The 27,277-nt window shown below is 36.8% G+C and overlaps 1 protein-coding gene across 6 annotated transcripts in view; it reads left to right on the top strand.

The window, feature by feature from the left end:
- Positions 1 to 27,277, top strand: part of LOC150102186 (nephrocystin-1-like) — a 215,636-nt gene that overhangs the window by 98,027 nt on the left and 90,332 nt on the right. For all 6 annotated transcript variants that reach the window (XM_090399188.1, XM_090399193.1, XM_090399192.1 and 3 more), the window contains 2 exons: positions 5,484 to 5,558; positions 20,896 to 20,968. In XM_090399188.1, coding sequence (XP_090255314.1) covers positions 5,484 to 5,558; positions 20,896 to 20,968 — 148 coding nt within the window. The remainder of the gene's footprint in view (positions 1 to 5,483; positions 5,559 to 20,895; positions 20,969 to 27,277) is intronic.

Genomic DNA, 27,277 nt, shown 5'->3' on the forward strand with positions numbered 1-27,277 from the left:
AGTATCTTCAGGACTGGGTTAAGGTGGTACACACCAGGGCAACTCGTTGCAAAGGTGGAGCAAGCTACCAACACTCCTATCCTAGTATCTCCTATAATGCAAAACACATCTCCTTGCGGATATGTCTATTGTTATGCATTAAGGGAAGGGCCACTACCCAGACCGGTTTCGACCTTTATTGAGGTCTCTTCAGTGGGAGCCAGGCCCAAGTCGAGATATCAGGCAGAAGCATTTGCAGGTCATCTCCACCTATAGGAATTGCCAATTGGTGTGCCACCCTTTTTTAATAAATTACTCTGGATTTAGAGAAAGATGTTGAAAGTTTATTTTCCACTTGGTTAGAGTATAATAAATTTAGTTTAATCCTTTATCCAAGTGTGAGCAAACAAAGTTTGCGCCTGAAAGTATCTTCAGGACTGGGTTAAGGTGGTACACACCAGGGCAACTCGTTGCAAAGGTGGAGCAAGCTACCAACACTCCTATCCTAGTATCTCCTATAATGCAAAACACATCTCCTTGCGGATATGTCTATTGTTATGCATTAAGGGAAGGGCCACTACCCAGACCGGTTTCGACCTTTATTGAGGTCTCTTCAGTGGGAGCCAGGCCCAAGTCGAGATATCAGGCAGAAGCATTTGCAGGTCATCTCCACCTATAGGAATTGCCAATTGGTGTGCCACCCTTTTTTTTTTTAATAAATTACTCTGGATTTAGAGAAAGATGTTGAAAGTTTATTTTCCACTTGGTTAGAGTATAATAAATTTAGTTTAATCCTTTATCCAAGTGTGAGCAAACAAAGTTTGCGCCTGAAAGTATCTTCAGGACTGGGTTAAGGTGGTACACACCAGGGCAACTCGTTGCAAAGGTGGAGCAAGCTACCAACACTCCTATCCTAGTATCTCCTATAATGCAAAACACATCTCCTTGCGGATATGTCTATTGTTATGCATTAAGGGAAGGGCCACTACCCAGACCGGTTAACCCAGTCCTGAAGATACTTTCAGGCGCAAACTTTGTTTGCTCACACTTGGATAAAGGATTAAACTAAATTTATTATACATCTGATTAGTGTTTAAATCATGATTAATATGAACAGCATTTGAAACTTGACTTCTGCTATCCTTGCTTATTCCTAATGAGTGTCGATTGTAGAATAGTGGATTGAATAGACAACTAGTCAAGAGAAAGAGTTGTAATAATGGTTTATATGTTATTATAAATGTAACTGGTATTCTGTCACTCTTGGGAGATTTATATTGACAAGTAATCTGTGTATCTGGGTTTGTTGTTAGGTGTTAGAGAAGTTTATGGGGACTAGAAGAAAGTTGATAATAGCAGTTTCTTTATGGTAGTCATCATGGGTTTGTTAGAGGAGGTTGTGTTTCAGCATTCTACTTATGTATTACTACTTACAACAAATTGAAATAGATGGGATTAGATAACAAACTAGTCAGTTGGATAGCTGATTGGCTGCCAGATAGGTATCAGCAGGTTCTGTATGAAGTAGTGGTATCCTGGAAGAGGAAAGAAAGTCACTAATGGAGTGCTACAGGGATCCGTTTTGAGACCATTGTTATTTAATTTGTACGTTAACAACATTGGGACCAGCTTAACTGGTTATGTGCAACTGTTTGCTGATGATGCAAAGTTGGGAACAGCTATGAGAAATAAAGCAGACATTATGTCCTTGCAGGAGGATATGAATAGACTATGTGAGTAGGCAGATGAGTAGTACTATCAGTTGCAAAGTGCAAGGTCTTGAAATTTGTTAGGCAATGTTGGGATGGAGTACACAGTTAATGGAGAAAGTTTAAAAGAGGTGGAGGAGATGAAAGATCTGGATGGTGGACAGAGACTTGAAATTTAGGGCTCACATTGCTAAAATTGTAAGAACATGCCAATGAATCATGGCAATAATGATGAGGGTACTGATATGCAGAAGCAAAGAGGTTATGGTTCCCTTGTATAAGGTTTTGATCAGGCCACATATGGACCACTGAGCACAGATTTAGTCATCTGGTTTTAGTGGGGGATGAGGATATATTGGAGAGGGTCCAGAGAAGGTTTACTAAGTTAATGTCAGATCCAAAGAGAGATTAAGGGAATAATGCAACTTGCAGAACCTTGTGAATAGAAGAAGAAGAGGGGATATGATTGAGGCATAAGTTGGAGAGGGGCTGTTACCGGATTAATGTGGAGATTTTTCATAGAGTAGAGGAAGCTGGGGGTAGAACTAAAGGCTATCCCTGGAAGCTATATAAGGAGGGTTTGTGACAGGGAAGTGAGAAACAGGTTCTTAGTATGGAGAGTGATTGGTGAGTGGCATCACACTTTCATTGTCTGAAAGTATGATGAGTGCAAAAACTACGAATGGGTTTAAGGCACAGTTAGATGATCTTTTTGCATGAGAGAGAATAGATCTCCCATGATGAGTCCTTTGGCTCCATGAAGTTAGATGTTAATGATAATAATAAGCAGTATTAAGAGATTAGTGAATTGTTCATTCAGTGTAAGAATATATGAAGTTCTGTGTTTTGAAATTTAGAGGTAATGTTGGAAGAAGTTGCAGAGGAGTGGATAGCATGGAATCTCTGCAGGTATATTGCATAGGTGTGGAAGACAATCCACAAAATTTCTGCTTTGATGAGGAGGATGTTGACAAGGAGATGATTGTACTCTTCTATAAGGCTTTGATCAGCTGCACCTGAACTGCTTTTTACAGATTTGGTCACCAAGTTTTCATCATTTTTATGATGAAAACTTGATGAAATCTAGGAATTCTGCATCATTTTTATGATGTAAAATTCCTAGAAAGGATACAGAGACAAGTAACCAAAGTAATTTCAAACTGTAAAGTCATGAGCGTAGCGTAAAGGTTTGTAGGGTTGTAGATTCTGTTAGATTTTCATAAATTAGGGAGCAAAGCGAAAAATAATGATAACTCAAAAACCATAGATGAAATGCAATTTGGCAAAAAGTTGTATGATACCAGATACAAAAGAAACATCCACAAAAATTGTAAATGAATATTTTAATTCAGTAACAAGTGAGTATGTGATGACAGCAGTCAAAAACAAGAGGTCAAAATGACGCTGTTCAAAGAAGTAAGGCATATTTTCTTTTGGGGGGGGGGGGGAGGATTGAGAGCAGCAGCACATCTACCTACAGTATCCTAGACATGCTCAATATGATTAAGGTCAGGATACTTAGCTATTCAGTCCATTTGTACAGATGTCTCTTATTAAAGATATTGATTCACAAGCTTTGTTTGATGAGGATGAGCATTATCATCTTGTAGGATAAATGTATGCCCTGTTGCATTTGCAAGATTCATTCCAGGAAGCATGTACAGATCAGTGCATCCACCCAACAAGATGCCTTCCCAAACCATCACACTACTTTCACGGATATTAGAAGAATGATAACATCCCTTGTTCTCTCCAGATCAGAGCATGCTTGGTATCTCTTTGTAGAAAATCAGGGATATGTTATCATCCCCCCTTATATCTGTGAAAGAGACACCTATGGTGGAAGTAGTGTGATGGCTTAGGAAAGCATCTCGTTGGGGTGGATGCACTGACTTGTGTGTGCTTCCTAGCAGAACCATGATTGCTGCACTTATAGGGATGAGGTCCTAGACCACTATGTCCATATGCAGATTTGATAGGGGAGATACATGATAACGTATGTACTCATTGAGTGAAGCTTGTGCACCAATACGGGCCAGCTAGATCTCCTGACCTTAATCCTATTGAATATATCTGGGATGGTCTAGATAAACGTGATGCTGCTTTCAATCCCCCCAAACCTTGAGGAACTTAGGAAAGCTATGCAGGAGCACTGCCGCTGTTATTACCGACCGGGCTCCTGGATACCATTATAAACAGCATGAAAGATTGTTGTGAGCACTGTGTTGCTGTGAAGGTTGGCCACATTCCTTATTGAGGCTCTTAGACAATCTCATTTTGACCGTTGTTTTCATATGCCCATTTGTTACTGAATTAACAAATGGGAAACAAATTAACTATTCATTTACAATTTCTACATGTGAATTTACAAGTTCTTTAATGTCATACTACTTTTTCGCTGAGTTTCATAAAAATTCATTGTACAGTTTTTGAGTTCTCGGGATTTTTTTTCTTGGTTTCTTAATTTATGGAAATCAGCATAGAAGAAGCAGAGGTGATATGACTGATATGTTATAAGTTATTCAGATAAGTAGGATAAGAATGAGAACCAGCCCTCTGGAAACTTCACATAGATGGTAAGCAGGAGTGCAAAGCTTAGTTTTTTTTTTTTTTTTTTGCATGGAGAGTGGTAGATGATCGAAATACATTGCTAGACATTGTAAATGAATTTAGGTTGTGGCATTTAGAATGAATCTCCCTGAATGAGTCTTTTGATCCCATAAGGTATATTATTTAAAAAAAAAATAATAATAATTATTACATGACATCTCCAAGGAGTCCAAAGACTCGTCAAGGGGAGGGTACCTTCTTTACAACTCTGTGTCCACCACTTAATCCACTGAACTGCCACTACCATCATCATCTACTGCCCACCACTACCACTAGCATTTTTTGTTTGTAAATTGCATGCATTCTGAAAGCTGATTTGTCTGTATGAAGGATGAAAAACCCAAGTTTCCTGGAGAAAAAAATCCTGCTACCTCCATATGAGATTGGCTAGCTCACCTTCAAATAAAAAACCCATATTAAGATTCCTCCCGTCATGACGAGAAGGGCCTAGTCGAAGGGTGCAATGTACTGTTGTTCTTCCAGTTGCACCACATTTTTCCAATTGCACTATGCCACTTTGCTTATGCTTGGCTCAAGTATTAAACAAAGTATATAATTTCTTGTCTAGTTTAATGTACTTTATAAACAAGTGGAAGAACTTTTTGTATAATAATAATTATTTTGTGCTTTGTGATTTTCAGTTAGCATCTTCAAGGCCATCTTAATTTTGGATTAATCTGGCATTCCAGATTAATGCTATGATGAACTTAACTCTACAACTTAGATTTTCTCAGTTGTATTTCAGTATTTTACTACAGTGTAGATGCATCTTTCATTCATAGATTCTTGTTCATCTGGATGCATACTGTCAAAATAGTATTCACAGATGAATGTTGTTTTTCTTTAAATTAGACAACTGTTAGTAGTGCAATTTCATTTTATAAAACATACAAAATTATACAAAAGGACAAAATTATATGAAATTATGGTTAATGAGATCAGATAGCCACAAACCATTTATTTGTTATACCACTTATTTGTATATTTCTTGTGATTTTGGCTCTTTATCTTTGAGAAATCCTCCATTTTTGTCCAAGATTGACAAATTTAGATTCACTTTAAAAAAAAAAAAAAGGAAATATATCAGTAATTACAAAATCTCTTTTATATGGTTGTTTGATCATTCTGATACTTGCTTGATATATGATATGAAATATATCTGTGAATACTCTATACTTTTTCCAGGTTCTAAGTAACATTCATACAGTAAGGGCAAAGTATGATTTTAAAACACCAAAAGTTTGGAATTTCTCTGCAAAGGTAATTTAGACATCTTATTTTTACTTGTTATTAAAGTAATTTGATTTTAAATATAAATATAATGATCATTCTAATATATAACAACAAAGCCTGGTGTAAATGGAGCTGACCTGCCGTAACCAACCGATTGAGTATAATAAATCGAATTAGTTAAAATTACTAGATCAAAATTTATTTCAGAAGGAATACCACACACACACACACACACACACAAAAGACGACCTGAATATTCTTGAAAGGAAAAAGATCATGAAACCTTCAAATTTAGTACTTCAATTATTTTTCTTGGGGTGCTTAAAGGGTCAAAGCTGTATAACTGAGAGGAGACCTCCACATAGCCTTTAAAGGAATGCGGAAAACTGAGAAGATGAGGATTAAATATGTGTGTGTAAAAGGAGTTAGAGATGATAAAGGTGACTTGAAAACAGGAGAAAAAGATATCCTTGAAGTATGGAGTAATTACTTCGAAAAATTGCTAAATGAAACAAACAGTGATAAAAAACACTCAACAGGCATACGGTCAAGAATACATATATCCATACTTGAAGTAGAAAAAGCCATCAAAGGCCTGAAATGTGGCAAGGCAGCAGAAGTAGATGATATTTGACCGGAAATGCTGAAGTATGGTGGTATAAAAGTCTTACAGTGTCTGCACTGCATAGTTCAAAAGACCTGGACAGAGGGACAAATTCCCGATGATTGGAGTAGAGCTCTCAGAGTACCCATATATATAAAAAGAGAAATAAAACTGAATGTGAGAATTACAGAGGTATTTCCCTACTGAGTGTTCCTGGCAAGATTTATGCAAGTATACTTGAGAAACGGTTGAGAAGAATTGTGGAAGAAAAGTTTGGTGAAGAACAAGCTGGATTCAGGCCAAATAGAGGCTTTCAGGAGATCTTCACTTTTCGACAAGCAGTTGAGAAAGCATGGGAATATAACAAAGATCTGTATTTAATTTATTTAAGTTAAGGGATATTACATCCCATATTGTTTGATAGCCGAATAAGAAACTCAAAGAGTTTCATGCCGAATATAGTAAATATATATATAAAGTTTGGCGCGTCCAAGCTTAAGCAAATACCTGGATAGTGTTACAACTGACCCTTTAGGGAGTGCAACACTGAGGCAACTCATGGTAAGGGTGGAACAAGCTCCGATCACTATTCTTGATATTTCCCCATAATGTGAAACCCAGCTCCTAGGAGCTGTATTACTCTTCTGCTCCAAGTGAAAAAATCCTCTACCTCCGTATGAGACTGGCTAACTCACCTTTAGTCAAAAGTGACCAGATAAAGGTTCCTCATGTCATAGACAGGAATCAAACCCAGGTCTTTCTGACTAAAGGCTTTGTCTATACAGAGGCTCTTATATGATTATATTTTGATTATATATATATGTGTATATACAGGTAGTTCTCGACTTACGATGTCGTTACATTCCAACTCTCCATCGTAAATCAATTCTGACGTAAGTCGAGGACTTTTGTTAATTCTTGATTTGTTTGATTTCTGTTATAATATTTTCATAAATTAGGTTTCTATTTAACTTGAAATGATGAAAAATGTATATACTTACATAAACATTTATAAATTATTTATTAGCACATACAAATACATAAATACAAAATTAAGAAAGAAAAGCATACATAAACACATATCAAAAATGGTGCACTTACTTTATTTTGAAATTCCTTTAAATATTAGTAAACATAAACAAAAAAACTTATTAACAGTGTCTTTAATTAAACAGGCGAGTAACTGTCACTTATTTGGACGATATGGTTATTTCTCGCAATTGGGAGTATCTTTTTTAATCAGAAAATTGGTTAATGTTGTCTGTTGGTTTTTTTTCTTCATATATTTCGCGATAACATTGCTTTTCGACTTTGGCGAAGCGATCAGTGTCTTGATCCATATTTTCGAGTAGCTGAAGTCCTTGATTTAGTTTAAAAAATACTTCAGCTAATCCTTTTTACCGTAATTTTTTTTAACGATTTCTCTTCTTCATCTTCCTCGTTATTCCTATCTTCTTCTACAACTCTTCCGTTTTGGAAAATCAAGTCTTGATCAGTCAGTTCACCTTCTTCATGATATGCTAATTCTTCTATATCGGTAATATTGATTTCTAAATCCAGTTTTCTTGCAATTTCAACGATTTGTTCTAACATACTATGCTCATTGTACTCTTCAAGTGTCTCCTGCGGTAGTAACTTCTTCCAAATTCCTCGCATACATTGTTCTGATACTTCCTTCCATGAAGTTCCAATGTTCTGGATACATTGGTTAATATCATAATTTTTCCAAAAATCGCATAATGTTATAGCATCGTTGTCCATTGCTGTTATTGCTTGAGAAAATGTAGTTTTCAGGTAATATGTCTTGAATGTAGCAATCGAATCTTGATCCATAGGTTGAATCACAGCTGTTGCATTGGGCGGTAGATACATCACATTTATATTTTCATTCAAATCGCCGATGTGAAGAGAATGTCCTGGAGCATTGTCAAGCAGCAATAGAATTTTAAAAGGAATGTTTTTTTCAAGACAGTAGACACGTACTTCTGGAATAAAACAATTTAAGAACCAGTCTTCGAATAAAACCATTGTCATCCAAGCCTTAGGATTACCCCTGTAGTAAACCAGCAATTTATTCTTGTCAGTGTTTTTCAAAGCTCTGGGGTTTTGTGAACGGTAAACAAGAAATACTTTTAATTTAAAACCAGCAGCATTTCCTCCAAGAAGAAGCATAATCCTATCTTTAAATACCTTAAAATGGGTGCCAATGTAGCTTCTCTGTGAAAGTAAGTTCGTTCTGGCATTCTTTTCCAGAACAGTCCAGTTTCATCTACGTTAATAATCTGCTCTAGCAAATATCCTTCATCTGTTATCATCTCTTTTAGATTTTTCTTGAAATTTTCGGCACTTTCAAAATCGGAACTAGTAACTTCTCCCGTTATTCGTATGTTATGTAAGTTAAATCATTTGAATCGATAAAACCAACCTTTACTAGCGTTAAATGTATGCTCGCCATATTTATCTTTTTGTTGTTTCCTTAAATTGTCAAATAGGCTGTGTGCTTTTGATGATGTAAACAAACTGAGAGGAATATTCTTGTTGATTTGGTCATCTATCCATATCATTAAAAGCTTCTCCATTTCATGAATTGGCCCTTCTCTTTTTTTCATTAAAATTGTACATTTCATATTAACTACCCCTTTAGCTGCCTCTATTATTCTTGATTTATCTTTTATGATTGTTGAAACAGTTGAATGCGATAGTTTTTCTTCTCGTGCTATTTCACCGAATTTCTTTCCTTTGTCATATGCTTTAATGACCATCATTTTAACATCTAAACTTAAAGCTTTCCTCACCTTCTTTTTTATGTTGGAATTTTTGGAAATGCCTATTATTATTATTATCATCTGAGACCTTCATAGAGTCAAGGACTCATCGAGGGAGGCTATAATTCACCCAAAACATTTGTCATGCCTTAAATTCATTCACACTAGATGCACTCACTATCCCTAAAGGCAAATTATTCCACTCACTCACTGCTCTGGGAGAAAACCTAGCTCTTACCCCTTTCTTGACTGTGAGCAAACCTAACTTCCATGGATGTTCCCATGTTCTCTCTCTCTCTCTCTCCACCTTCCATATAATGAAAAATTCCATCAGATGATATCCTAAGAGGGTGGTCTGAAAAGTTCTCGGCCTAACAATGAAAAAAGGAATTTATAATATCAAAATTATTTTTATTTTTCAACATAATCTCCCTTAAGACTAATACATTTATTCCAGCGATGCTCCATGCCATTATCCCCTTCCCTGTAGTGGTTCTCAGTAAGATCTGCAAAATACCCTCTACAGCTGTAATCACCTCTTGATTCGAAGAAAAACGCCGACCTGTGAGGAAGAGTTTTAGTTTTGGGAAGAGATAGAAGTCAGAGGAAGCCAAATCTGGGGAATAGGGTGGATGTTCCAACAATTCATAGTGCAGATCCCTTAATTTTCCCATTGCCAAAACACCTTTGTGGGGGCAGGTACATTGTCCTGATGAAAGATTATTTTTTTCTTCTGCAAACTGGGTCTTTTCTCACGAATTTTTTCATCTAGTCTGGTTAAAAGATCAGAATAATATTCCTCGGTTATTGTTTTACCCTTTTCAAGATAATTAATAAACAAAATGCCTTTAGCATACCAAAACACCGATGCTATGATCTTTCCTGCTGATGGAACTGATTTTGTCTTCTTTGGTGCTGAACAACTGGCTTCTATCCACTGTTTTGACTGCTGTTTGGATTCTGGTGTGTAATGGTGAATCAAGTCTCAACCACAGTAATAAATCTACGCACAAAATCAGTTTTATTCTTGTTAAAGTGCTCCAAACACTGTTCAGAGATTTTCATGCGAGTCTGTTTTTGATCTGCTGTGAGCAAGCGGCACCCATCTTGTGCAAAGCTTTTTCATTTGCAATTCTTCATGCAAAATATATCCTACACGTTCTTTTGAAATGCCTATAGTCTCAGCAATTTCACTCACTTTGACTCGCTGGTCACCCAATACCATATCGTCCACTAGATCAATGATTTCTGGTGTTGTTACACTTTTTGGATGTCCTTCACGTGGATCATCTTCAAGGCTGGTATGACCATGTTTAAACTCGACAGCCCATTTCTTAATTGTCGAAAACGAAGGAGAAGAGTGCCCATAAACTTTTATGAACTTCGAAGGAATTTCTTTTGCCATTAAACCTTCATTTAGAAAGAATTTTATAACCTTATGATACTCAATTTTATCCATTTCAAGGGATACAGACAACACTTTTGCTTCAGAAAGCTGTACAAAACAAACTACTTGATAGAATGATTTGCAACTTCACATGGATGCCTATGACAGATGTACTAACTTGGAAAAAAAAATTGTTCCAATAGTGTTGCCATCTGTGGTCGAGGCCGAGAAGTTTTCAGACCACCCTTGTACCTGGGTGTTCAGAACACCCATTCAAAGGTTTATAAACCTCTATCATATCACTCCTCTTTCTCCAGTTAACCAGTCTGCAATCACATACTCGCAATCTATCCTCATAATCTAAATCCCATAATCTGGATATAATCTTTGTGGCTCTTCTTTACACACTTTCCGCAGCTTCTTTATCCCCTTGGAACCTGGGAGACCGAATCTTCGTACAATAATACAGGTGTGGTCTTATCAAGCCTTAGAAAAATCCAACATTATTATTATTATTATTATTAATACTATTACATGACACCTCCAGAGAGTCCAAAGACATCAAGGGAGGGCACCTACTCTACAACTCTCTGTCTCCACCAACCGCAACTACCTTCATCATCTACACCAATGCTATCTACCACTGACCATCACCACTATTATTTTCACAGACAATCACAAACATCCATGTCCATGGTGGGATTCGAACCTGCAGCCTTTTGGCTGGAGAGCGGATATGCTAACCACTCAGCTAACCAGGCCGGCTCGGATACACTATATATACACAAAGAGTATGGGTACACTATTATCATAGTGTATCCATTCCCTTTTTCCAACTTGGATGTAACATTGTTATAAAATATGAGTAAATTGCTAAAGCATGACCTTCCTTTAGTAAACCCATGCTGTTCCTTGCAGAGTATAGTAAGTTTGTCTACCCATTTTGTCATGCCGGCCTTGTTGGCCGAGTGGTTGCGTACCAGCTCTTCAGCCAAAAGGGCGCGGGTTTGAATCCTGCCATGGCATGGATGTTTGTGATTGTCTGTGAATATACTAGTGGTGGTGGTGATCACCAGTAGATGACATTGGTGTAAATGATGAAGGTAGTTGCAGTTGGTGGAGATGGAAAGTTGTAGGTAGATGCCCTCCCTCAATGAGTCCTTGGACTCCCTGGAGGTGTTACGTAATAATAATAATTTCTGTATGCGAGTTCTTACCAACTTCGCTAAAATCTTCACTACCACACCAGAGATACTGATAGGTTGGTAGTTAGGCACATTAGTTTTTGTTCCTCCCATGTATACTGGAACTATCATACATTCCTTCCATTCCTGAGCTGATTGAGTTTTGGATATTGGGACTGGATGGCATATCAGCCATCCCGTCTCACTGTTGTGTTCACATTTATATTTTTTAATGGAGAAGGACCAGGTCAATACAATTGGCGTTACCAACAAAGAAGAAAAAAAAACTGGTGTGATTCTTCTAAATAACAAATACAGGATGTTATATTCAGGTAGTAATGATCAGACAAAGACTAAGTATTGCATGATATAATGCCCCATTGACACCATATAACTGCATCGTATTGAATAGCTTCTCTCTTGGCACCTTGTCATATGCCTTTTCCAGATCGACAAAACTTAAATACAGATCTTTGTTATATTCCCATGCTTTCTCGACTATTTGTCGTAAAGTGAAGATCTGATCCTGACAGCCTCTATTTGGCCTGAATCCAGCTTGTTCTTCACCAAGCTTTTCTTCCATAATTCTTCTCAACCGTTTCTCGAGTATACTTGCATAGATCTTGCCAGGAACACTCAGTAGGGAAATACCTCTGTAATTCTCACATTCAGTTTTATTTCCCTTTTTATATACGGGTACTATGAGAGCTCTACTCCAATCATCGGGAATTCGTCCCTCTGTCCAAGCTTTCTGAACTATGCAGTGCAGCCACTGTAAGACTCTTATACCACCATACTTCAGCATTTCTGGTTGAATATCATCTACTCCTGCTGCCTTTCCACATTTCAAGTCTTTGATGGCTTTTTCTACTTCTAGTATGGATATGTATTCCTGACTGCATGCCTGGTCAGTGTTTTTTACCACTGTGCTGTCATCACTGCTTGTTTCATTTAGCAGTTTTTCAAAGTAATTACTCCATACTTCAAGGATATCTTTTTCTCCCGTTTTCATGTCACCTTTATCATCTCTAATTCCTTTTACAGCACTCTTTCCTCCATTCTTAAGCTTCTTCAACAACCTCCAGAATATTTTGCCACCTTCTTGATATTTATTTTCTATATTCTTGCCAAAGTCCTCCCATGACTTTTGTTTAGCTATTTTTACACAGTGTTTAGCATTCTTGCATTTGCCTCTATATTCTCTAAGAGCACAAGCTGACTTATTTGACAGGAACTTTTGGTATGCTTTCTTCTTTTCCTTCACTGCCTCTTTAACTTCCTGTGTCCACTAGGGAGTTCTGATTTTTTTATCCTTACAGACAACCTCACCACATGCCTCTCTGGCAGAATCAATCAATGTTTTCTTCAGAGACTGAATCTTTTCTTCCACTGAATCTCCAAGGTTTGATTCCTGTTCTCAAACTCTTTCATTTTTTCTTCAATAATCTTTGTGTATTTTAGCCTACAGTTCACATCTGAGAGCTGCTCAACTTTTATTCGCTTTAAAACTTTCTTACATGTTATTCTTTTCAATATGAAATTCAATTTTATCCTACTCAAGACTACATAGTGATCACTTCCAATTTCAAATCCTCTGTACACTCTGGTGTCCTGCACCAGGGAGAAAACATCACTATCAACAATAACATAGTCAATGAGACTTTTCTTATTCCTAGCCTCTTCTCTCCATATGAATTTGTGCACATTTTTATGTTGGAACATGGTGTTAGTAATAACCAGTCCATTTCCTGAGCAGAAATCCAACAGATATTTGCCATTATTCTTAGCTTTGCTGTTTTCTCCAAATTTTCCCAAAATATTTTTGTATGTCTCACAATCATTTCCTACTCTGCTATTTAGATCCCCAACAAGGACCAACTTTTCATCTTTCATTGTGTCAGTTGCTTTTTCTAAAGCCTCAAAAAATTCCTCCACTTCTACCTTAGTAGAACCTTCTGTGGGACCATAGGCACAAATAAGTCTCATTGTCCAGTTCCCCATTCTCATATTTGCCCACATTACTCTACTTGAGACTGACTGCCATTCAAGATTAGCCTCGTATTTTGTGTTGAATACTATGGCTACTCCTTCTTTTCCTTGATTGTCATTGCCTGAATATAACATTTTGTATTTATTGCTCAGAAAGATCTCACCAGTTTTGGTCTTTTTTGTTTCAGTCACCCCTATTATGTCGATCTGGTACTTATCTAATTCCTCAGCTAGCTCCATTTCTTTGCCATTCAGGCTTCTTACGTTGATAGTACCGATCTTTAACTCTGGTGATGTTGAGTTGGGGTTTATTTTCAGATTTGTTCCAGTAGCTGACTTTTCGCTGTTCGCCCTGGTTCCCTGGCGAAAACAACGGGGGCTTGTTTAACCGGGCGACGCCCCAGCCGGCATGAAATTTTGTCAATGTTGTACCATCATTCTATATTTTGTTTTAACCAATAAGAATACAATTTGGTCGGCTAAATCCCAAATTGCCAGTCCATCCTCGTCCGTTCAGTATCCAAGTAGATACCCAACAGGGTGCACCACGAGAAGGTGAGGATTGGACATTAGGTCAGAAGCCCTGGTCGGTTCTCCGCATTCCTTTAAAGGCTATGTGGAGGTCTCCTCTCAGTTATACAGCTTTGACCCTTAAGAACCCCATGTACTGAAAATAAAAGATGTTTAAAAGTTTTAAAAAGAATCAAAGTCAAGCTGCTTTCAGCGGTGAAATGTAGGCTTAAATATACAAATATTGTTCAAGAAAAAATAAAAGATTTTGAAGATAGAACCTTGGAGACTCACTAGAAAACTATGAAGAAAACATTCATTGATTCAGCCATGGATATATTTGGTGAAGTTGTCCGCCAGCATAACAAATTAGAACTCCATGGTGGACACAGAAGTTAAAGGGGAAGTAATGGAAAAGAAGAATGTATTGAAAATTCCAAGCAAATAAATTGGCATGTGCACTAAGAGAGTCCATAAAAAATGTAAGCAAATAATGCAGTATGTAAAAGCAGCTAAACAAAAATTGTGGTAAGACTGCAGTAAGAATATAGAAGATAAATATCAGGAAGGTGGTGAAAAATCTTGATACTGTTTAGAGGGCTTAAAAGAATACTGGAAAAAAAAAAAAAGGAATCAGAGATAATAATGGTGACTTAGAAACTGAAGATAAAGATATTCTAGATGTCTGGAGTAATTACATGAAACATTACTGAATGAAATAAGAAGTGATAGACCAAGAATAGAATAGTCAAGAAATGTTGTCAGAAATACATTTCAATATTTGAGGTAGTAAAAAAAATTCCATCACAACCTGAATAAAGGTAGTAAATTGTGTAAAGCTGGAGTAGATGATATTCAATTAGAAATTCTCAAATATGGAGGTAAAAGATTTAAAGTGGATACACTATTATTCAGATGGCCTGGAGAGAGAGAGAGAGAAGGTCAAATACCAGATGATTGTAGTACAATTGGTATAGTACCCATCTATAAAAAGAGGAAATTCATGGTGGAGGTTTAATGGAATATTATCAGCACTGAGAAAGGATTAAAATTAATTTTAATGCTTCCAATATTTCGTCTCAGTAACAGAGACACCTTCAGTGATTACAAATAACTTTTTGTAACAACACACACAAATACAATACAATGATAAGTAAAACAAGTGAACGAAACTGAAGTCCTCTCTAGGTGGTGTGCCCTCTATGGGTGTTTGCAGGTGGCTTAGGATCTAAAGAGGGATCTCTGATAATTAATGTTTCCCAAATTTTGGGAAGTTTTATGCCACTGTATTTGTTTAAATTAGGTTGATTCCTGAGTGCAGATGCAGATTCAAAAAACAGTCTTTCTTTTTTGAATTTACTATAGTGGAGCCATAGACTCTCTTCTCCTCTAAAACCTTCTATCTGGCTAAGATATGTAGATGATGTTGTTTGATCTTGAATGATTGCTCTATCAAGAATAGAACTGCTCCATTCAAGATTTAACAAAAGAACAATATCAAGCAAAAGCACACTTGTACTCTTGGCAAAGCAGACATGATATGTGAAGATGCAGATATTAACCTTGCTAAAAAAAAAGGAATTAAAATATAAAAGAAGAGGTTGAATCTTAAATTAAAATGAAATCGAAGGAGGAAATAAATATTAAATTGTACTATGTTTAAGGTTATTGTCTAAAATAGATGGAATCTTAATTTGTCAAAAACATCAATATTAAAATATGCCATGTATAAAGTCTTGTATCATCGTACAAACGAAAGTTCAAAGGTTGCAGTTTTACCACCACAGATGACATAATGAGTGATGATTAGGCATTCGTGGAATGTGCAAGAAATTCGTGTTCCCCGAAAAAGGTGATGCGCGTACAGCAAGGAAGTGATGTCACTCGGTAACAGCAAATGGGGAGAGCGTCGTAGACAAGTTTGGAGTGCGGAAAGAGGGCGCTATAATGGGGTTTAAAACGGATTCACATCATTGAGAGGGATTCCTTTTGCTTCCTTTTACATTTTTCTCCTGGTTCCTGTGGTGTTCCCCGGTTGTGTGTGCCCTCCCCGCGGGTCTCCTGCTCGAAGTTCCCGAGTAGATCAGCATGCCTGATACCCGACAAGATGTGTGAAGACGGCAAAGCGGCAGCGTGTTTCCTGTTGCTGAGCGATGTGAATTGAAGAAAATATAGCACGAGATGGTGGCAGTGTTCAAATTTTAGACCATCAGTGTAGATCTAACTGATGACAAAGCAGCAAAGGTAAATCATGTTAGAAGCGGCGACACGAAAAGTTCGTAAGCCCAGAAGAAACAAGTGGCTAATTCCGATGAGCACGTGACTCCTACGTGGCAGCAATTCATCATACAGAGGGACAATCTATAGCAAAGAACAGATGGAAGGATCTAAAATCATCTAACGAGGTGGCAATGTACAAATCTTCCCGTTTTTGTGTTGTCTATTGGTGATGAAAGTGTAAAATGGACAGAGTAGAGAAAAGAAGAGAGAGAGATTTTTGAGACAGTTTCCTGTGTTATGTTAATCGAATTGGACTGGTAGCCTAGTTCATAAGTTGTCTAGACCAAGTTTAATGTGTGTGGGTCGTTAATAGCAGTAATCTAGTTTAATACCGACATCCATGTTTGTGATATAGATGAACATAAGATTCTCATGAGTATATTTGAATAGCCTGTCTGTTTGATTATTGTTACCTTACTTTACTTGTATTTTAGTATTAACCTTGATTTGTTTGAATATATGTGTTGTTTAAATTGTAATGTTCTTAGATAAATAATAAATATATTTTTCCATTTATACTTGAGTTTGTCTGAGTAAGAGATTGAATTTTACCACTCACGAAAATATCGAACCTATGTCTAGAGGAAAAATTGGGAATTTAAGATTGTCAAGGCCACGACTGTATACTGAGAACTCAATCTACTTAACTACTTAATCTATATAAGGTATTTCTTGAATTCTGGAAAAGTTTCTTCGGATAAGAATTTCTATCCTAGAGCTCTGACTGGCACAGCATAAACAAATAAATTTCATCAGAGCTCGAAGAGAGAAACAGCCCCAGAAGGTCAGTTTAGAAGACAGATCTCAGTAGGCACAAGTAAAACAATAGATGTAAAATATTTAAGAAAACAACAACGTAACAATGTGTTCTCTATTTGGCCTCATGGCCCAGACATATTAGACTCCTTCCTTGGTCACCTCAATAGCCTACATCCAAGAATCCAGTTTACGATGGAAAAGGAAAATAATAATAGTTTACCTTTCCTAGGCACCTTAGTAACACACCTTCCTAATGGTAACCTTTCTTTCTCTGTATATAGAGAATCTACTCATACAGGCAGATACATTCACAAACTTTCCCACCACCACCCTTCTCAACAATATAGCATTATTAAAACTCTAACCAATAGAGCCCACAATCTTTATTCCAGTGAAACCGCCCTTTCAACCGAACTCAAACACATACACAACACCTTCCTTTCCAATGGCTACAGTGATTACAGAATTAAAATAATCAATTCCTTCCCCATTCCCTGACCATCTCTTCAGAAGGACTTCAGAAATGCCATCACCATACCTTACATTCATGGCACATCTGAAAAACTAGCTAGGTCTCAAAAGTTTTTTACCTTGGGTATAATATTTGTTAAAGATACCAAGTAATTTTATAACTTTGGTTTTAATCCTTTTTCCCAAGTAAGCAAACAGACAAGTAAGTCAAGTTTGCATAGTGACCCCCACCCATAATGTATGACATCATACATCTCCTAGGAGATGTGTTTTACATTTATGGGAAATACTAAGGAGAGTGATCAGAACTTAATTCATCTTTACCACGAGTTGAATTGGTGTTGCACCACCACCATAAGTCTTGAACCACATTCAGGCACAAATTTGACTGACTTGTCTGTTTGCTTACTTGGGAAAAAGGATTAAAACCAAGGTTATAAAATTACTTGGTATCTTTAACAAATAGCTAGGTTGTTAAAAAAGTACAACCTCCATACAGCAGTTAAGCCCTGCCGTAAACTTACTACCCTTGTCCGTTCCACCAAAGATCAGCTCCCTCCTCTCTCAGTGCCTGGAGTATATAGAGTACCTTGTTACTGTAAGCTGGCAAGTTCTTGTAAAGTGAAAATCTGATCCTGACAGCCTCTATTTGACCTGAATCTGGCTTATTCTTCACCAAGCTTTTCTTCCACAATCCTTCTCAACCGTTTCTCAAGTATACTTGCATATATCTTACCAGGAACGCTCTGTAATTCTCACATTCAGTTTTCTCTTTTTATATATGGGTACTATGAGAGCTCTACTCCAATCATCTGCAATTCGTCCTTCTGTCCAGGCCTCCTGAACTGTGCAGTGCAGACACTGTATGACTTTTATACCTCCATACGCCATACGACTTTTTTACCTCCATAAAATTAGGTGGATTTTTTTCTTCCATTTTTTTATTTTATTGTATTTTTTATGCATAGACTGGAAACCTTACTCTGGAGACCAAACATGGAACTTTTTTCAAGACACTTCAGAAAATTTTTGCCCATCTTCTTTTGATGAAATAAAATCTTCACTTTGAACTAGTTCATCAGCTGTGGGACCAGATAGCTTTACTGCTGCAGAGCTTCAACAGTTTTCCTCTGCCTATGTTGCACGACTTTACTGATCTATGCCTGTTTGCCAAATTTTTACTATATATCTTTGTCAGGCAAGAACAGTGCTCATTCCAAAGAATAAAGATGCATCTGTATACCCTCTGACTACTCTCCAATTACAGTTGCTCCTGTTCTCTTTATGTGTTAGCTAAATGTTTGCAGTCATATACGTCCAATATGATTTTAGGCAGAGCCAACTTCATTCCTGCAGGTGGCTCTGCCAAGAATATCTTCATTCTTTCTTCTCTTCTCTCTGAATTCCGGTGCCAATTTTGGCCTCTCTTTATGGCATGTCTGGACCTCCAAAAAGGCCTTTGATAATGTCTCTCTTCAAATTATACTTCGAGTTCTATTTGTGGTAGGATGTCCAGAAGCTTTTCTCACCTACATATCAGAGATTTACACTTCAAATTTTCTGACTGTCACCCTGAGTTCTAAGTTGACGTCCATCCCAGCACTTAAGGGTGTACACCAAAAAAGGAGACTTTTTGAGAACTTTGAGTTTTCCCTGCACAGCATGTCTTTGCATTCTATCTTGGTTCTGGAGGAGTGGAGATGTTCTTGGTGCCAAAAGGCTGTTCCACCTTCCTATCCACTCTAGGATTTTTTTCTTTCTTCTCTCTGTAAAACTCTACTTGAACCTCAACAGAGGCTCTTCATTCTGAATTATTTCCTTCTTCCTAGACTCTACCATATGTTAATCCTAGGTATAGGCTCTCTCTCAGTACTATCCTGGATGGATGTAACAGTTCACTCAGCAGTCCATTCATGATTATGTCTTCCTCATGATGTTGCAATGGCTGGTGCCTAGATTATGCCTATTCAGATTACAGAAATTTTTTATCTCCACTTCAAAAGTATGTTTTTCTGCCTCTAGGACTTCATGTATTAAGACTTCCTCAGCTGAACAAATGAGATAATATTGCACCATTCAGTCATTTGAGCTGCATTACAAGAATCTAAGCACATTCCTTCTCAGCATCAGTGGATCAAAGATGAAACTCACTTCCTACCTGGTTTTGAATATATAGATTTAATTAGGACAAGAATCAGTGCTCTGCCAACTCAAGATTGTACAACTCAGGGATGAAGTGATGACAAGAACTGCAGAGCAGGCTGTCACAGTATAGAAACTTTGGCTCATGTTGCTCTCAGTGTTGTTATTGCATACATGGAGTATTTGTCAGAAGACACAATACAATAGTGAGGATTATAGAGAATTGGTTGAAGAACAAAGGTTGGATACAGCATTAGAACCCCACTCTAGGACTAAGGATTAAGGAAGCTGAAAACCAAGACTTTGTATGGTTACTTCAGGAAGAACGCTACATTATACCAAAATTTATCTTTGCAACTCTATCTTTTAAAAGTGTATATATAGTGTCAGCAGAGTTATATGAACTTACTAAGCTTAGGACTGTCTTGGGCTGATTTCAGGATACTCACTTTGTGTGCCTTGCAGGACACTGGCAGCATGGAGGACATACCTGAAAATGACTTCTTGAATCTCCAGGTCTGGAGTTGGATAGCAGAGGATATTGTTGGAGTCTAAGACCTCTTCTGGTCCTATACATGGGACCATAACATGTAACACTGTTTCAGTTCAAATTTAGGAAAATTAAAAATAAAATTATCTAATAAGTGTAGCAGTGGTATCACAATGGGTGCTGAAATTCATCTTCCGTCTGACGACAAGTACAAACATCCATACCCATGGCAGGATTTGAACCTGCAGCCTGTTGATTAGAGAGTAGTATTTAACCACTTGGCCAACTAAGCTGGCATGAAAAAAAAGATATGGCAATACTTGTCAACATAAAGCATATCATGTCTGGTATGTATGCTAAGATATTGATTATCACTTGTTGTTTAGAGGAGAAGCACTTTTGGAGTCTAGGTGAAGTCAATACACATTACAGATAATGTTTTTTTTTTTAGGCAGCACTTTTTTTTTTGTTCTGAGGATGATTTTTCTGAATGAGGAAAAACTTCTGAATCTTGGGGAAAAAAAGACTTCCAAGAAAATTCTAAAAAGGTACAACAAACGAGCATGAATGCTGTTAGGCTATTTTTTTAGCTAACATATTTTAGGAATAAAATTTTATTTATGTTAATCATGCTTTTCCTTTTTTTTTTTGTTTAAGTTATGTCTTTTCTATGGATTAGAGGTTGATTTCATTCTTGAGCATCATTATATTTAACTAATTTTTAATCAAACATTCATATTTAAAAAATTTTACATGATTCTCTTTTTGTATTTATTTATTTAGATTCCTGTGAATGGTACATGCGTTGAAGAAGGGAGTATTTTTGTAAAGACGTCTAGCACTTCTGCAACAATAGGTCAGCTAAGTTACATAGATATATACAAAACTACTTCAGGTTTTATCATTTTCCAAAGAAAAAACAAATAGTTTTACTGTATGATATTTATACAAGAAATGTAGGATATTTTGCAATTAATTTTCATCTTTTCTATTTGGTATCTGTAAACATTTATCCAGAATAGTGATTGGATACACTTATTTCATTTATCAACTAAATTACATAGAAATGTGAGCAAGCATTCAGTTGGAGACAGTAAAAAAAAAATCACATTTAATGTGGTTCTTAATATTGCTTCTATTAATTGAATGGTAAGTACAATGAAAATTATTATTATAGAATATATACTAATGAAATATAAATTGGGAACAAACAAAAACATGATATTTAAATAAACAGGGAACTTATCAATTCATTCAGCCTGAAGTGATAATTGTCTTATATATAGATTTATTCTTAATTGCATACTTTAAACATTATGACCTTCATTTATTGATAAGCTAAAATATCTTTGTTATTATTATCATCATTAGACCTCCATGGAATCAGAGACTCATCGTGGGAGGTACACACTATTGCACACCCAACTATGCCTTAAACTGATTCAATCTGTCTACATTCACAGCACATTTGGTAAGTGCGTTCCACTCCCCCCACCACTCTCCATGGAACCTGCTCCTCACTCCTCTCTGCTCACATCCTCCTTATACAGTTTCCAGCAATGGCCTCTTGTTGTATTCCCCCCCCCTCCCATTCTATGAAAAACATCTTCCATGTCAACCTGATAACAACCCCTGACTAGCTTATATGTCTCAATCATATCCCCCCCCCTTCCTCCTAATTGCTTCTATTAATTGCTGCTCTCGTTTCATCCAAGTTCATACTATTTTTTCTGTAGGTGGAGGCCCAAATTACTGCTCTGCTGCCCTATTACCATTCTTTTTTGCATACTCAATCACACTATGCTTAAACACAATCATATAGCTATGTCTGTGCTTAGTGGAATCCATGGGTTATAAAAAAAATTGTAAATATAATGTATTGATTACTAGTTTAAATGCATGATAGTTAATGACCATGCAACTATTAGTCGGCAACTAACATTACCGACAAGCGATGATGCACCATAACTGCACATGCATAAAAAAACATATTGGTTTATAAGACACATTTGGCTTATAGAATGCATCCTAATTTTCAGATAAATTTTAGGTACAAAAAAAAGCACTTCTTATAAGGCAAAAAATATGGTAATTTCTGTTTCTCAAATTATGTTATTATTTTGTCCATGATTATGTTAAATAAGCATGGACTTAAAGAATCATCTTGTCTGATCTCTTTCCTTATAGGAATTTTATGTGTATTTGTGTTCTTATGTATGTGTAATATCTTATTATTATACATTCATTTTTTGTATATATATATATATCATTGATTATTCTGATGATTTGCAGTGGTATCTTTCTTGATGCTAGTACTGTCAGTACATCCTGTAGTCCGATACCCAACAACAACAAACATAATTATAAATTAAAGATACCAAGAAATGATATACTTGGTTTAATCCATTATCCAAGTGTAAGCAAAGTTTGCACCTGAAGTATCTTTCAGGACTGGGGCAACTCATGACAAAGGTGGTATAACTTCTCATCACTTGCCTCAGTATCCCATAATTAATTTATAATATAACCAAGTGAAAAACTTTCAACAACAAACTTAATTGCTTTCAAATGTACTTGAGCATGTGCAGTACACATCTGGCATCAGAACAAGAAGAAATTCTGAATCTGATATACTTCTTTTATATCAAGATCCACCAACAGCAAAGAAGTAATGAAAAAAAAAAAATCCGTAAAATGAAAGCCAGATATACCACTAACCAGCTCTAAATAATTTTGGTCTTAGAGGAAATCTCCCACTTTTTATCAAGACCTTCTTATCTAATCGAATTTTCCAAGTCTGAGTGGGAACCGCTCTCTCCTGGTTGATAGACAGGACAGGAGAGGAGGGGACATGCTGTTAATGATATCAGATGACTTCAATCCAGTTAGTGTTTAGAACTGTGATTGGTACTAGTAACAGTATTTAATGTAGCAGTGAATTTGAAGTCATCTGGTGTGATGTAGACTCTAACAAGATTAATTACATAGTGGGATGTTGTTACAGACCTGGTGGATCAGTTAATGGGAGACTTTAATTATACAAATATTGATTGGGTAGCAGTAAAATCTCATGAGAAGAATGAAACTGAATTTATTGAGCTGTTGCAAGATAACTTCCTCAGACAGCATGTCAACAGAAGGAACTCTAGGCCAAAGAGTGTTAGATTTGATTATAGTGTCAGAGAATGTCTCAGTTAAAACCTCCGGTTGGTGACAGCAATCATGCAGCTCACTTGAGAAATAACTAAGTTTCTGAATGTTCCATTCAGAAAAGATTACATGCTGAATTAGAAAGCAGAAAATTTTAACCAACTGAAGGGTATACTAAATTCAGCAGAATGGTATCATTTTCTGGATGGGAAGAATATCGACAGTGCATGGGAAGCATTTAAGAACTACTTAACTGATGATTATTAGAATGTGTTCCGAGAGTTTGAAAAATAAATAGGCTAGCAATCAAATGGATGTGTAATCTTATTAAGCAAGAGATTCGTAAGAAATGGATGATGTGGAAGGAATACCGTCTACATAAGGATGATGTCCGTTATGAAAATTATAAGTCGCAGGCCAGGAGTGTCATAACTGTTGTATGAAAAGCTTAGTCTGAGTATGAAAAGAAATGGGCTCTGCAAGTAAGGACAACCCACAAGAATTCTATCAGTATGCAAGTAAAAGAAAGAATGAATATGAAAGAATAACTCTTCTGAATGCAGATAATATGAGGGTAACAGATGTAGAAGAGGTTGTTCAACTAATGAGTGCCCATTTTGCTAAAAGCTATCAACCTGGTGTATGGAACATTGAGTTCACTGCTATCTCTTCAATGGATGAAGAAACTCAGGAAGAGGAGATATTAGAGCTGTTGCACAAACTGAATAATAATTCAGCAATAGGGACAGATGGGATATCAGCATGGGTCTAACTGAAGAGTGTTTAACTAAATCAGCTATTCCTTTGGCCAGGCTATATAATTTGAGTCTCAGAACACGGAAGATTCTGCAGGAATGGAAAGAATGTATGGTAATCCCATTTCACAAGGGTGGTGCAAAGACCGATGTATCCAACTGTTGACAAATCTGTATCTCAGGAGTGGTGATGATGATTTTGGAAAAATTGGTTATGGCTTGCTTTCAGAAATGGATTGATAGTGAATCTCTACTTTGCAATGAGCAACAAGGGTTTACTAAAGGAAGGTCATGTTTTAGCAACTTGCTCACATTCTATAACGGTTACCATTGAACTAGACAAGGGGAATGGTATACCATGATATTTTTGGATTTTGCTAATGCTTTTGACAGAATACAGCATGTATTCTGTCAAAAACTGTTGCATAAATTAGAGAATATAAGTTGGATTATAAAATATTATCATGGTTAAGAGGATAGCTGACTGAGAAATAGCAAAAAGTGGTATGTGTGGGATGTGAGTCTGCAAGATTTTAGGTAACTAGTGGTGTACCACAAGGATCAGTCCTTGGTCTATTGTTATTCATTCTGTACATTAATGATATTGGGGAGGATTTGACAGGTGACATACAGTTATTTGCTTATGATGCAATGATAGGTAGAGTAATCAGGAATGTTGCTGATATGCAGTATTTGCAGAATAATTTGAATAGTCTGGAATTGTGGGCATGTGGAAATGGATCTCATTTCAATGTCAGTGTTAGTTATCCAATGTTGTATTACATTGGTGGGATTAGGTTAACAGAAACTGATCATGCTAGGGATCTTGGAGTATTAGTAGATAGCAAGTTGAAGTTCAGCTGTCATATAGCAAAGATAATTGCAATCCTGAAATAAACTTGAACATATAAAAATAAGGATGTCATTTAGCCTCTTTACAAGGCCTTGATAAGAACTCACTTGAACTATTGTGTGCAGGTCTGGTGTCCTAGTTTCCATTGTGACTCTGATATAGTGGAGAGAGTGCAAAGGAGAGTGTTAAAAATGATATGAGGATTGTGGAATACTGATTATGAAGACATATTTAGAATTTGTAGACTGCAGACACTAGCAAACAAGAGAAAGAGGGATGATATGATTGAGATGTACAAACTTCTGAAAGGGTCATACAGGATTTTAGTTGATGGAATTTTTCATTTTATGGCAGGTGGGGAAAGGACAAGAGGGCATCCTTGGATGCTGAGAATGAATGTCACTAAGAAGGAGGGTGGGGTCTAGATTTTTCTCTCATAGAATGTTGTGTGATTGGAATGGATTGCCATTGAATGTAGTATGTCCAACCAGTGTGAATGAATTCAATAATAATTATGTTAGCTGGTGCGTGTAGTATGTGGCTTTCCTCAATGAGTACCTGACTCCCTGAAGGTCTGTTTTAATAATAATAACGATAACGAAGAGGAGGGAGTTCTACAAGCCTCCGTTTTAAGTGTCATATTTTTGCATTCAAGATTAAGTCTATAACAGAACAACTATTCCCAACATTATATAATGCCCTCTATGTGGATGACTTCACCATCTTCTGTCATTCATGTAATATGAGCATCATAGAAAGATAGCTGCAGCAAGCCATTAACCACCTCCCAAATTGTATGCAAATTGGGAGGTGGTTAATGCAAATTGGTTTAGAATTTCATAGCAGAAAACAGTTTGTGTTCAGTTTTGCCAGAGATTGGTCTCCTTTTTGGGTACTGGCCGATGTTTTTTATTTAATTTATACAGGGCATCGACAAGATCAAAACTTGATTTTGAGTCCCAAGTCTATGCTTCTGCAGGATGAATACACTCCAGTGGATAGATCCTGTTCACCATCAAGCCATCATAATTGTGGTTGGAAGAGGGGCATTCTGTGAGACTGGAAACTTGAATCATGAAAATTTTAAATTGAGCATTAAAGGTGAACTGTGGTTGGTTTTGCTGTAACTTGGGTTTCTGGTAAGAGAAGGAAGTCTGGTTTGGATGTCTGTAAGTGGTGATGAATGTTATTTTTGTTGGAATTTATGCCATAAATGTTTGTAAAGTGGATGCGAAAATTATGGTAGGAATCTCAATACATTTGGATTATTGTGTTTGGATGGACTGGTTGTTCTTGAGTGAGATATTTTATGTTCACAGTGTATGTCTACTATCATTTTTGATTTGTGATTAGATGAAAGGAAAGAGTGGGGACATGCAGTGGGGAAGGGATAGACTCCTGAATGTGACACCCATATAGAGAGAGTGTTCAGTCTCCTTTGCCAATCCGTGACCTTGGCAGTGCCTCCCACATACTTGGATTCCCTCACTGAGCATAGTATGTGGCAGATGAATTATGCACCAGTTGACCAAGAATTTTCCTGACTCATTACAGACCAGTTTGGGCCTATATACTATCTGGCATTACCATCATTTTAACTGGTGTACCCTTGCAATGGAGGAGGAGGATCTCTGTCTTTAAGTATGATAGTCATACTCACACCGCATGGAGAAGAGATTGGGGGATGGTCTTATCCACCCATTCTTGAATTCTCTTTTTGACCAATTTTTCCAGTACTTTTATTCCCCCCCCCTCTTGAGATACTGATTGGTTTATAATTTGCTACTGCAGTCTTAGATCCTCCCTCATGCAAGGGAATTATTTTGCTCCCTTTCCACTCCCTTGGAACTCTACCAGACCTGAGGCTTAAATTAAAGAGCCTAGTCAGAGGCACTGCCAGTTCCCATGCATATTTCCACAAAATGGGAACTGATATCCCATCTAATCCCACAGAATCGAAATTCTGTGGGATTAGATGGGATTAGATTCTGCAGTATCCTAAGAACCTTCAATTCATTCACCTCTTTCTCATGTAAATCTCTGTCACAGCATTCACTACACCAAATTTTATCCACCTCTAATCTATATCTCTTTACCAACTTCTGTGTTTGTAATATGTCTACTATCCTTAAGCTTTTCATCATGTGGTTCGCATTCACATAATGATTCCACAGTATCAGTATTCCATAGTTTACTCTCAGTTTGGATATCTGCCACTGTTTCCTTGAAACTCTACAGATCAGATCTAAGCACACAGTTGTCATCCAGATGTGTTTTGTTAGCACATTATAAAAGAGACATAGTGACTTCCTTATTTCTGTTGGTCATCATTGTCTTTAGGATCATCACTAATAATTTTCATGTTATTTCACCACCTTTGTAATGTTTCCATGAACTTTAATTTTTA

The sequence above is a fragment of the Typopeltis vanoorti genome, chromosome 10 (assembly GCF_054136105.1).
Source record: "Typopeltis vanoorti isolate ZY-2024b chromosome 10, IOZ_Tvanoo_1.0, whole genome shotgun sequence".
NCBI lineage: Eukaryota > Metazoa > Arthropoda > Arachnida > Uropygi > Thelyphonidae > Typopeltis > Typopeltis vanoorti.